The 13,341-nt window shown below is 41.5% G+C and overlaps 1 protein-coding gene across 1 annotated transcript in view; it reads right to left on the reverse strand.

Moving 5' to 3' along the window:
• Window positions 1-289: 289 nt before the first annotated feature.
• The window catches only part of AIDA (axin interactor, dorsalization associated), a 37,031-nt gene continuing 23,979 nt past the window's right edge, over window positions 290-13,341 (reverse strand). The window contains exons 7-10 of the mRNA XM_084769262.1: window positions 8,344-8,466; window positions 5,542-5,664; window positions 2,045-2,162; window positions 290-1,961 (exon numbers count right to left, since the gene is read on the reverse strand). Of these exons, the coding sequence (XP_084625388.1) occupies window positions 1,865-1,961; window positions 2,045-2,162; window positions 5,542-5,664; window positions 8,344-8,466 (461 nt within the window). The 3' untranslated portion in view covers window positions 290-1,864. The remainder of the gene's footprint in view (window positions 1,962-2,044; window positions 2,163-5,541; window positions 5,665-8,343; window positions 8,467-13,341) is intronic.

Below are 13,341 nucleotides of genomic sequence, written 5' to 3' on the forward strand. Positions count from 1 at the left end.
TAAAGCTCACTAGGAAGCAGCAGTGCCTGAGTCTGAAAACCTCTGTTAGAGACAAGGCACTGTGCAGTGGACATTTTTGAAATGGGGAATGCTCTGGGGTAACTGCTTTAAGATAGTCCTGTCATTTGGGTGTGAATTAAAGCTGAGGTTATTGTGTGATGTCCCCGATGTCCTGCATCTGTAGTCCAGAAAAATCATGCTCATGTGAAGGATCGGTGCTGCAGCACAGAAAATTACCACCTTGCTATTTGTCTTATGATCTGTGAGGAAAGAGAAAGGACAATGTACAGTCTTTGCTACATTTTAATAACAGGTTTTAAGGAATTATTGTTTGGGTCTAGTCAGCAACATCAAACAAAAGGTACTGAGTACTCCTTGTGCACAGAGTAATTCCAAGCACCTTTGAACCTGGCATGACACAGAGATGTGGCCCTTGCCCCTGTGGAGCTTACAGTCTGGGGATCCACATCTCAAGCTTGAGTTGGGCCATGAGCTAATTTAAGGCAAATTCTTCATACTCCAGAACCACTATAGACAGAATTATTTTAGCATTTGGAATCAATCCAATCAAGATTAATTTCGTTGTGGATTTTTTCCCAGTTAAACCTGAAATGCCATTTTTATTAACATCCACCTAGTAAGCAGTGACCTAGTGGGTGCTGAAAGGTGAGACTAGGTCTCTCGAAGGGCAAGGTTAAAGTATCCTCATTCATTGTGGTTATTTAACTTGAAGAAGCAAATATATTGAATGGTTTGATGAGGTTACACTACTTAAAAACAGGCCCAGTACGGACAGTGCAGTCCCCTCGTGCACTGTTCACTGGGCTCTATAGCCCACAGACAGCCCCTCACATAATCTTAATGTCCTGTGTAACAACTATCCATCATGTGCTCTAAAAGTTTTATTTATGCCTTGTTAAATCAAAAGTAAATAGTCAAGTCAAAATAAAGTAACGACCTGCATATTTTCATATGGATGAATTACTGTATATCTAAGTAGGAAATAAATGGCAGTCCTATCTACCTACATTAAAAAAAAATAAACTATCTTTCCAGATTTTGCATACTAAGAAGAGGTATGCGTCTGAAGGTCTCACATCGGGTTGTCAGGAAAGCAGCAGTTATCCCGCAGCATCTTAACATCTGACACAACTGTTCCTAAATGATACAACTTAAACGACATTGTAAACAAATGTAAAATTCTGTAGTTATTCTGAGATGGTCCCCAAGTTAACCCTAAATCTACAAGAATTAGCAGTATGATAGAGAAGAACAGATAAATAATCCGCCTGACGATACATGTGCTCACTTCAGGAAATCAATCTGGTCAGCTGGGGAATACTCCATGTGTGATTGATTCTCATCTGGCCAGGCACACTTTACAGGTGACCCATGGCATCAGGCTAGACCACTTCTAAGGAGACTTGGCTAGGCAATTTAACTCTCAGAGCAATTCTACCCACCTTAACCCAGAGTGTGACATTCAAACCAGAAGAGCATACTGGAGCGAAAGTGAGCAGGATGTAAACTCTAGCACATTCTTATTGCTGCATTGTCTGAAGTTCAGCACATCTACCACAAAGGTACTGTCCGGGAAACAGGGTAGTAGTGGTAATGAGAAAATAGACTATTAATTGCACAATTAATAGAAAAGTAAAAATGTTTCAAAATCTGTATCCAAAGTAGTGATAGGTCAGTGACATGCTGACTTTTGAGTTCTGGGGTCCGGCTCTGCAACAGACTCGCTGGCCAGCTGGCATGGGAGGACTCCTTTGCTGCTTGTTGAAGGATGATACACTGCACAGAACGATGATGGCTTCTGAGTGGTCAAAGTCACACGGATTCCAGGTTATTTGTATCAGTATCATTCCTTGTGCAAAGTTTGATGTAGATGAAGATAAAGTGGTTTCTTGGTCAATAACTGCAATTTCTTTCTTTTAAAGTCAGTGGGTTTCTTGTATCTGTAACCACAACAGAAAGATAATTGTTGAAAATGCTCTGTTTGATTGGCCCCCAAGCTCCATGTGCCATGCCCAGAACTTACAGTTCTATTACGATTGGCCCAGGTTTAATTTCATCCATCTCCATGAAGGCAAAACACTTGGTGCTGGTAAACCTCTTTTTAGGTTTGTAATGTTTGAATTCAAAGAAGATGGCCGCACCTAAGAAATCGAAAGGCACATAAACCAGGCAGCACCTTGTATGTTAATTAGCTTTCTTACTCACAAGAAGCATATGAACAAGCAATGGTTTGCAGAATCCACAAAGCAACCTGTTAATACAATCTGGTGAGGTGTGACTTGGTTGCTAGGGATACCACCCCAAGTCCTGCTGTGTCTAACATTTCTCCATATCAACTATACAAAGCCTAGCAAAACTTCCTGAGCTAGACTAACTCAAGACTAGGACCAAAGAACACTGAGCAGGAATAAGAGGTTAAAGCACTTGTCAGGCAAGTGTACAGATGGAATCCAGATTCTCCAGAACCCACATAAATGACAGCGACCATGGTGGTCTGCCTGCCATTCCCAGAGCTTGGAAGGAGACAAAATTCCTGGAGCCAGACTAGCTGTATCAGTGAGCTCTCAGTTCACCTGAGAAATGTGTCTCAATGAATAAGAAAGAGTGATTGAAGAATACTCCCACTGTCAGCCTTGGGCCTCTATATACATTGCACATAGGTATAGGTGCATATACATATGAACCCATAAATACAAAATCATGTACACTACTGCTAGATAGTTTTATTTTAGGCTTGACAGAAGCTGAAGCCATCTGAGAAGTGGGAGCCTCAATTAAGAAAATTCTTCCATAAGATCAGGTTGTTAGCAGGTCTGTAAGGCATTTTCTTAACTAGTGATTGATGGCGGAGAGCCCAGCCCATTGTACGTGGAGCCATCCCTGGGCTGATGGTCCTGGGTGCTATTACAAAGCAAGCTGAGCAAGCCACAAGGAGCAAGCCAGTAAGCAGCACCCCTCCATGGCCTCTGCCTCAGCTCCTGCTTCCAGGTTCCTGCTGTTTGAGTTCCTGTCCTGACTTCCTTCATTGATGAATAGCAATATGGAAGTCTAAGCCAAATAAAGCCTTTTCTTCTCAACTTGCCCTTTTGGTCATGGTGTTTCATTACAGCAACAGAAACCCAAACTATGATAACCACACGTAGAAAAAAAATTCAGAACAAAACAAAAATTCCAGAAAAGGAACACAGTCCACAGAGAAAAAGCACACATGTACTGCGCAGACTGGCAGTGAATGTTTCTTTTAAAATGGTCAAGCCTGACTAGCTTTGCTTCCTCCTAAAACAAATCTAAATTCAAGTCATGGGCTGTTGAATGTTACCTATGCCTGCTTTAGAGTCCTAAGCTGTGTATTTTCCCCTGCAACTTCGGACTTCTACATCAAGAAGTGCTGTGGAAGGCCAGTGTAAAGGCAGCAACAGTCAAGCACTGAGAATGGAGCATGAGGAAGTTACATAGTTACACACCTCCAAAGACCAGCAGATAAGCTCTCTGTTCCAAGGGACAAACAGCTGAGGTTAGGGAAATAAGTTACCTCACCAGTGTAGCCAAATACTGATTTCTAAAACAGGCATGGAAAATGATGGGAGTCCATGTCTCACTCAACTAGTTGCTACTTCCTTCTGCATCAGGCAGGGTGATGTTGGTCCTGTCTTTAAAGACTGTAACAGACATCTACTTTAGTGACAGTACAGCTTCTCACTGATCAAGTTTAACAACATTCTGAAATGTGTGAACAGCCTTGGCACTTGGGTACAAACAGAGCATCTCACAAATCAAGCAAAGGCCAGTCAACTCAGGTCACACAGGAAGGACAGAGAGGGTGAGACAGGCGCACTTAGCTAAGGACTCCCCCTCATACAAAAGGATCACATCCATGGGCTACTGGGGACCAATTTCCCTAAGCACAGGACCCTACCAAATCCACAAAGGTGTAGTATCTCTTGTCATTCCTACACCAATATTAGAAACAGCTATCAAGAAGAGGCTCTGGAGCGATCAGATCACATTTCTTAGTCTCTTCACCAGGGAACACATGACTGTGTCTGAGGGCCAAAAAATATTAACAAAGCTATGCTTGAAAACCAAAGCCCAAACATGCCACCTTTGCTCTTTCTTACTCATCTGCATCATCTGAACACAAGACGTTTACGGCAGTCTTGGTATGCAGAACTCTGTATTCCACATGATTGTTAAGAAAAATGTAAAATTAAGGTATCCAAAGACGAATAAAATGTTTATAAACATGAAATTTCATTAGCATCAGTTAGAACTATAGTGACTAAATATTCAGTTCAATACTGGAGAAAAGGAATAGTGAAGCCCTGAATATACTTCAACGAATCATCAGCTACCAGGAAAGGACAGAGCACAGCACAGGTTAGTCCAGGGACCACCACTGTCTTCCCATCAGAACTGAGAGCCACAGGGAGAAGGCAAGCATAAAGCACACTTGGGGTTGCAATCTCTTCCTTAGTTACCCAGCACTCTCTGATACATCCTCTTTAACCCAGGGAGTTTCAAGTTCTGAAGTCTATCAGAATGACCTTGAGGACTTCAAAAAAAACACTGCTTTGCTGTACCATGGCTTATCGATTGGACTTTGGGGGCTGCCTCCGCCACAGCCCTGGCTTTGAGAAGTAAAACATTTACAGAGGCTGCAGGAACTGTTTCTAAAGGCATTCACTTCACAAAAGCCTCCTACAGAGCCTAACATCTCAACATCTAAGCAGAGAATATTGACTTGTCACTGGGCAAATGGCAACTGCCAGTATTTACTACTAAGACTTGTGCTAGGCGGGCAGTGCAGCATCACTGTGCTAAAAGGTGACATTTTTCCATCGCTGCATGTTCTAAATTTTCCTACTTAGTGAAAGTGGAAGGAAAGGGTTAGAGAGCATTTTATCAGGAGTTCCAGCACCCTCTACTCAGTAAAACAAGAAAAACTGCCATGTGTGTATGTGTGTATATGTGTATGTGTGTATGTGTGTATGTGTGTATGTGTGTATGTGTGTATGTGTGTATGTGTGTATATGTGTTCATGAAGAAACAAGGAGTTAATGTCAGTATCTTCATCAGTTTTCCACGTTACTACTTGAGACAGGGTTTCTCACTGAACCCAGCTGGAGCACGCCTGGCTGATCAGCACACCTCAGGAATCCACTCATCTGTCATTGCCCAGCACTGGCAGGCTGTCATGCCTGGCTTTTACATGGGTGCAGTGGATCCAGCTCAGGTCCTCCCACTGAGCCAGCTCCAAGGCCTAAATTTTTACTTAATAGTAAATTTTTTTTTTACTTAATAGTAAACGTTTTTAATAAGAACATTATATTCTAGTGTCATTTTTCAAGCAGATAACACAGCACCTAATCTCAACATTTTAAAACATTACTATTTGGATTTCTTCAAACCAACTAACCAGGTGACACTGACTTCTGCTAGCTGTGGACAATGACTGAACCACTGCATACACACTCTCAAATGAGTGCTGTTCATAGGAAGACAAAGATTATAGTCACAAACCTTTGGTTAGCTTTTCAACATGTTTCTGGAGCTCAATATCCACATTAAAATGAACATATGTATCTTCTTTTCTTGAAGCCACAGGAGTATCTTGTACAGGAGTTAAATCTATGCCATTCAAATCTAGAGAGAAACAAGTTTCCACTTAGGGGCAATCGAACTTACAGACCACCAAAGGCCACATTCCCTGAAGAGTGGGATGGGGAGGGATTCTGGGGCTCACAGGGAAGCCTCCTTGTATGAGCAGGGCCTGGGAACTGCTGCTGCGCATGGGTGTGCAGCAGGAGCTGAGCTGAGAGGATGGAGACCACAGGGAGGGAAAACAAGTCTGCAGATCAAATTTGATCTTTAAGAGGGGAAAGAATTTGCTTCCTGAGGGCACAGGCCACTCTAATGTGTGCAGTTAAGATTGAAGCGTGTGTGTGTGTTCATGTGTGCATGTATGTATGTATGTATATCTCACTACAATGTGGCCCTCAGTCTCTATTTGCAACAGTGATGAAGGGCATGGCTGGAAAGGCCTGAAGTCTAGAATTAAGTCAAACTCCTCCACTGTTCTCAAGTCAGATGAGCATGAAAGCTGCCAAAAACACAAAACAAACAAACACACACACACACACACAAACCCCCCTTTTATCAGTGAAGAAATGTATACATAGCACCTATATTTGGTTATATTTCCTAAAACGTAACCTGACTTAGTACAACCAGATAATTTACTAAGCTGCTTGGTATGGCTTTAATTTCCAGGATCTGGGAAGCTCACTTAATCAGGTTCTGCATTAGGCTTAACAAATAAGTATTTATATATTTATCACTCAACAAAGATGTTAATTGGTAGGTACATCTGAAAATTTTAGTTCTTAAAGACACCCAAAATCATGTTTCAGTTCAACATACATGCAAAGGTAACTTAACACTCACTACAAATAATTTACTATTTCATATTTTACAGAGCACCTTCCTGAAAGTTACATTCTGTAAATAGTCTATCAATGTATAAAAACAAATACTTTCCACACTTGATAGCTGGTTTGATCGTAAAGCAGTGGTTCTCAACCTGTGGGTTGCGACCCCTTTGGAGATCATGTATCAGATATCCTGTATATCAGATATTTATATTATGATTCATAACAGTAATAAATTTACGGTTATGAAGTGGCAACAAAAATAATTCTATGGTTGGGGTCACCACAACATGGAAAACCGTATTAAAGGGTTGCAGCATTAGTAAGTTTGAGAACCACTGACTTAAGTGTTGCCATCATTAGTGTTGTCAGTCATGGTCTCTATTTATTAAATTTTTCTCAGTGGCTAAATTCCTTTTAATTATTACTAGTGAGCATATGGATCTGAATTGATTTCTCTTAAGTGATGCCAGTTGCCTCCATTTAATTTCAGCTCACATCTGGTTCTTTGGTTAGTTTTAGAAAACTTCATGTCAACCACTTGTATCAAGAGTGGTTGCTTCTCGATAACATGACTTGACCCTGCTAGCTGTGGACAATGACTGAACCACTGCATACACACTCTCAAATGAGTGCTGTCCATGGGAAGACAGAGATTATGGTCACAAACCTTTGGTTAGCTTTTCAATATGTTTCTGGAGCTCAATATCCACATTAAAATGAACATATATCTTTTCTTGAAGAATAATTATTTTTATTATTAACTTTTTGGAAACAGGGTCTCATTATATGTTTTCCAAAGTTGGGCTCAAGTAATTCTCCTGCCTCAGCTGCCAGGAAAGTGGGATCACAGCTATACTTTTAAAATAAAGTACTGCATAATATGTATGACAACAACAAAAGAATTCAGCCATAGGGTTTCTCTGGGGGCAACAGGGGAAAAAACGACCAGTATAATTACACTTTCTAACTGTGATAACATACTTTCCTGTCCTGCACTGGCTCTCAGGGTCTGTGCGCTATGGACAGACGCTTTTCCCAGTCTCTACTTTTACCCTCCACTGCAGCATCCACATATCAAGAACCTGCTATAAGAACTGGAGGGCTACACTATTTACCTGTGGAGGAGGAGGCATTTTTTCTAATTCTGCATTCTGGAAGCTGTCTCTGTTGCTACGGGGACTATGCATAGCTAGCTAGCTTCCTAGCTGCTAAGGGGACTGTGCGTGGTTAGCCGAGACCCTAGCTGCTAAGGGGACTGTGCATGGCTAGCTGAGACCCTAGCTGCTAAGGGGACTGTGCGTGGTTAGCCGAGACCCTAGCTGCTAAGGGGACTGTGTGTGGCTAGCCGAGACCCTAGCTGCTAAGGGGACTGTGTGTGGTTAGCCGAGACCCTAGCTGCTAAGGGGACTGTGTGTGGTTAGCTGAGACCCTAGCTGCTAAGGGGACTGTGTGTGGCTAGCCGAGACCCTAGCTGCTAAGGGGACTGTGTGTGGTTAGCCGAGACCCTAGCTGCTAAGGGGACTGTGTGTGGCTAGCCGAGACCCTAGCTGCTAAGGGGACTGTGTGTGGTTAGCCGAGACCCTAGCTGCTAAGGGGACTGTATGTGGCTAGCCAAGTCCCTAAATGGGTCTCGAGTATGAAGTATAAGAAGAAACACAGACAAGCCCAAAAGGAAAAGTAAGTCTAAGCTATACATTTAAAAATATTTTCATTAAATCTATCAGAAACATACACTGAAGGACTAAAGATCAACCCCAGGGATTTCTTATCATTACAGATGTATTAAAACAAGTTGCTAGGGACACAGGTGCCCTTGCTCTAAAAGCAAGTGTTCCCAGTAGAAAGCAGCACGGCATCTGCCAGAAAGAAAGCCACGCTCAGCACTCCTCACCCTTCACGCTGACTGTGATGTAGGGATCGATGCACTGCCCTGCATCCTTCAGACCAATCTTCTCAATCCTGATAGTGAGTAATGTCATCCCTGGTTCTGACGGCAACCGTGGCAATAAAGTACCTGGCAACAGAGGAACCACAATACAAATTAGGGCATCAATAATTCCAGCGTAAACATTTCAGCAAGCAGAAGAATCACAGATTTCCTTGTAACTTAGTAACCAGGCAGGCATTAGCACTTTGCTTTCTAGCAACCTCAAAGCCTGTATTATTCCTTTTGGTTTGCAGGGTGCTCTTAGGTTACTGAGTATGGAGATTATGGGCATGCACCACTACATCTGGCTTGGTGTTATTCTCTATGAACAAATAAGCTAAATCTGCACTCCATACCCCACAAACACCTTAAAAGCTGAATTATTATGGCAAGCTCATTAAATAATCATGTTACTCAAGGGTGCCCAGCTCTAAGCTATTACAAAATCAATAACATAGTAGGTCCACATAATACATATATATTACATCTGAATATGAACTTGTAAAAAAAAAACAGACAGAAAAAAATGTGTCATTCTGAAGCTTGAGAAGCTTGTGGGGCTAAAGAGATGGCTCAGCAGTTAAGAGAACTAGACACTCTTCCAGACAACCTGGGCTCAAGGCCCAGCACCCACATGGCAGCTCACAGCTGGCTGTAACACAAGTCCAAAGATATCCATGGCTATCTGATGACCTCTTCTGGTCCTTGATGGCACTGCATGAACATTGTGCATAATCATGATGGCAAAAAATACTCAAACACATTTAAAAAAACAAAAAACAAAAAACCAGGGGCTGGAGAGATGGCTCAGGGGTTAAGAGCACTGACTGCTCCTCCAGAGGTTCTAAGTTCAATTCCCAGCAACCATACGTTGGCTCATAACCATCTATAATGTGATCTGATGCCCTCTTCAGGCCTGCAGATGTACATGCAGGCAGAGCACTGTATACATAATAAATACATACATACATTAATTTAAAAAAAAAAAGCCAGGAGCGGTGCTGCATGCCTTTAATCCCAGGACTCTGGAAGTAGAAACAGGTAGATCTCTGAGTTCAAGGTCAGCCTGGTCTACAGATCAAGTTCCAGAACAGCCAGGGCTACCCTGTCTCAAAAAGCCAGAGAGGTAGGGGGAATGGGGGGAGTTTGAGAGTAGAGATGAGAAAATCCTTTAGTCACTACTAATTTATAATTTAGTATTTAGAGATTCAATTATTAAGTAGATTACTAAAGTCTAATTCCCTACTCTTTTCCTCATTCTATTCTGTATGATTTATTTTTAGAAGTTACTACTAGAGGGAATGGCAACATAAAACTGCAAGAGCAATTAGAAAGTTTGAAATATTTCCATTCACCAATGAAACTTTTAAAACTAAAAGATCTGGCTGGGAACATAGCTTGGTGCTTTCTCTGTGAGCTGAGTGCTGAGTTTGATTTATGTTTTGTTTTGTTTTGTTTTCCAAGACAGGGTTTTTCGGTGCGGCCTTGGTTGTCCTGGACTCACCTTGTAGACTAGGCTGGACTCGAACTCACAGCAATCTGCCTGCCTCTGCCTCCTAAGTGCTGAGGGTGAGCTGAGTTTGAAAAGCCAGTGTACAAATTTGTATATGGTTACACTTGCCCATGACCTTTGCATTAGAAGCAGAGGGCGAGGAGGGCAGAGGAGCCCTGAGAGAACACAGCCTATCCCAAATGCTAAGACTCCAGTTCACACCCTGCCTGAAGGAGGGTTACTGCTGAATACACTCCACTGAACACACTTTGGTCTCCAGATCTGTGTGCATGGACATATGTACCCACAAATTTAGGTACATGCACCAGGCACACACATGCTCCACACAAATCCTGCTGGCAAAAACTAAACCAAACCAAAACTTCAAAAGCCCACCCCAAAGAGAACATCCCAACCTCAAGAAAATGGCTGGTTTCAATCCTGTATGTATGCAATAAGTTAAACCATATACAGAACACAACACTTACATAGGGTTTTGGTTGGTATCTATCAAATTTTGGTTCAACAATTTGCTTTCTTACTGTTAATAATGAAGAATCTGGAGTACATGATGCAGTATCTTCTAAAAAGAACTTCTGATTGACAGTCAACAGGCATAATGAAATTGGGGGTGGGGGCAATGGAAATGCTGTAAAACTGTATGGTGGTCACCATCATAAATGTCAAATTTATAAATTCTAGTTAGATTCTTTATAAATCAAGAATCACCGAATTGTATACTTACAGTAGATAAATTTTATAATATGAATACTATAATAATGCTATTAAAAGTAAGTTTTTAAATGTGTTTCTTTTTTGTGGGTTTGGTGTTTATTTTTTGGGACAGTGTCTTGTTATGCAGCCCATGCTAGCCTCAAACTCAAGGCAACCCTCTAAGCTCAGTCTCACACACTAGATTATAGGCATAAATACCACACCTAGTTCCTATTCTTACTTCCTAGTTCCAATACAGAGACAACATAGAAAGTTAAGAGTGGGAAGACGGACTTCACTGCAGTGTTTCATTAACAACTTTTAATGGGACAGGAATAATTCTGAACATACACACAACATAGCACCGTGCACACTGTCTCTGGCTGTCCAATTAGAAACACAGGCACTTAAAGAAGGAGTGCTTTTCACTGGACTGAGACAAGCTTCAGAAAGGTAAGAACTACCTTTGACATTTTATGAAGGGAATGGGAGTACTTATATTTAGTTGGGTTCTCCTCAGAAAGGCTTAAGAAATTATATAGCATTTATTAGATAAATAATGGAATGTATGCACTAATTCTGCTGTTCATGGACATCTGAGCTCATCAAGTTTTGATTTTTTTAAAAAAAATACTTCTATACACACAGTGATGAACATATTCTGGTACAACTTCTCTGAAACAGGAATTTCTAAGTCACACGGTCTGTTTCCTTCATGCTAATTATGTCATGCACACCTACAGTGGCTGTTCCATTTCTGTCTCTGACAACAGTCAGCATGCGAGTGCTGTTGTAGTCCTCGGGCACTAGGTTTTCTCAGGCACTTTACTCAAATCAGTTTAGGTGTGGAGAGGCTCTGCTCTGGCTACGGATTGCCTGGATTCTGAAGGCCAATAAGGCAGCACACTGTTCTGTAGTAGATGATGTGTTTGGATTTTCTTCTCTCTGAAGAGAGTGTAGAAATGTCCCTTCCTTATTAAGTTGTAGGAGATCTCTAATAGATTAGAAAAAGAGTTGATTGCATGTCTTGTGAACAGCTTAATAGTGGTTTTCCTTTAAAAAGTACTGCACTGATGCTGGGCATGGTGGTGCACGCCTTTAATCCTAGCAGTCAGCAGGCAGACTACTGTGAGTTTGAGGCCAGCCTGGTCTACAAAGCAAGTCCAGGACAGCGTGGCCTTGAGAAACAAAACAACAACAAAAACCACCACCAACAACAACAAAAAAAAACACTGAAGCACAGTACACTCATTTAAAATGTCTAAATTTTAAATGCAGCTCACTGAATTTCACAATGTGGACACTCCTATGTCAGTATCACCAGGGCATAAAACATAAACAGCATGCTATGGACACCCATGCTCCTACTATACCCCATTAAACCCCTGATCATTATCCCAGAGGGCAGAAGCACTGTGCTGTCTAACACCACAGACCACAGATTAGGTTATTTAGGTGACTCTCGTTTGTACTGGTGTCTCTTTTGAGAAACTTCATGCTAAAATAGTCTAATTTCTTAATCCCTTCCTTCACAGTTGGTGCTTTTAAAAAGCACTTTGTAAAGTCTTGTTGAACTCAATAGAGGTTAAGGATAACACTATGCAGACACTAGGCATGCATGTGGTGCATAAACATCCATGCAGGGTAAACAGGAACTTTTTAAAATGATTAATTTAATAAATTAAAAAATAAAAAAAGAATTAAGAATCTGATCTCACAAGCAAGAGACTAGAAATAATGTCCTCTACCCAAGGTTTGTCAGTAGTACCAGTTATTATGTGTTATTTCCCTATTATTTATATTCATAGGGAAAGAAGAGCCTCATCCAAGCTTGTCCACAAATAAAAAAGGCTCACTGTGTATGCTTAATTCCTCTTAGATAAAGGTAACATTCTGCAGACCTGTGGAGCCCACCTGGGCCCGGTTACACCAACCACAACTGGGTTAAAGACTGATGATGTAACAGACACAGGATGATACTGCAGGCCTAAGAAAAAGCCTACTTGCAACCTGGCCTGTGGCTGGCATTTAGGGTCTCAGATCTAAGGAAGGATTCCATCTGCCCCATTCATCCTTCAATACCTGAACTGTTTATGTGAGCACACAGCTTGTGCTGACACTCTTTCCTTCTGAAACCTGCAATTTTGGTCTGTGGTAGGTAGAAAGTGATCCTGTGATGAATTCCCAATAGCAGCGCTGTGTGCTGAATCTCTATGTAGACACTTCACCTTTAACAATCTTGCTACCACTTGGTTTTTTTTTAAAGATTTATTTATTTATTTATTTATTTATTTATTACGTATACAGTGTTCTGCATGTACACCTGCACACCAGAAGAGGACACCAGATCTCATTCATTATAGATGGTTGTAAGCCACCATGTGGTTGTTGGGAATTGAACTCAGGACCTTTGGATGAGCAGACAGTGCTCTTAACCTTTGAGCCATCTTTCCAGCCCCCAGCTACAACTTGTTATAGTGGAAATTAAATACAGTCTGTGTAGCTAGCTGCACAGAAAAAGGGGCTTTGGAATCTGTACCCCTTTTCCCCGGTTTGATCCATACGCCTTTTTCTTTGGCTAATTTTGTTTCTGCTTTCCCTTGCAGTACCTTTTAGCTGTGAATGTTGGTGAATCTTTGAACATGCGTTCTGAGAACCACTAACACAGATAGATCCTTTCACACTGTGTGTCTAAATAACCACTGACAGTGGCCTAGCCAGGAAACTTTGCTTATAGTTGGCAAGGGTTCTGGAGA

This window comes from Acomys minous (genome assembly GCF_964271855.1).
Source record: "Acomys minous genome assembly, chromosome: 1".
Taxonomy (NCBI): Eukaryota; Metazoa; Chordata; class Mammalia; order Rodentia; family Muridae; genus Acomys; species Acomys minous.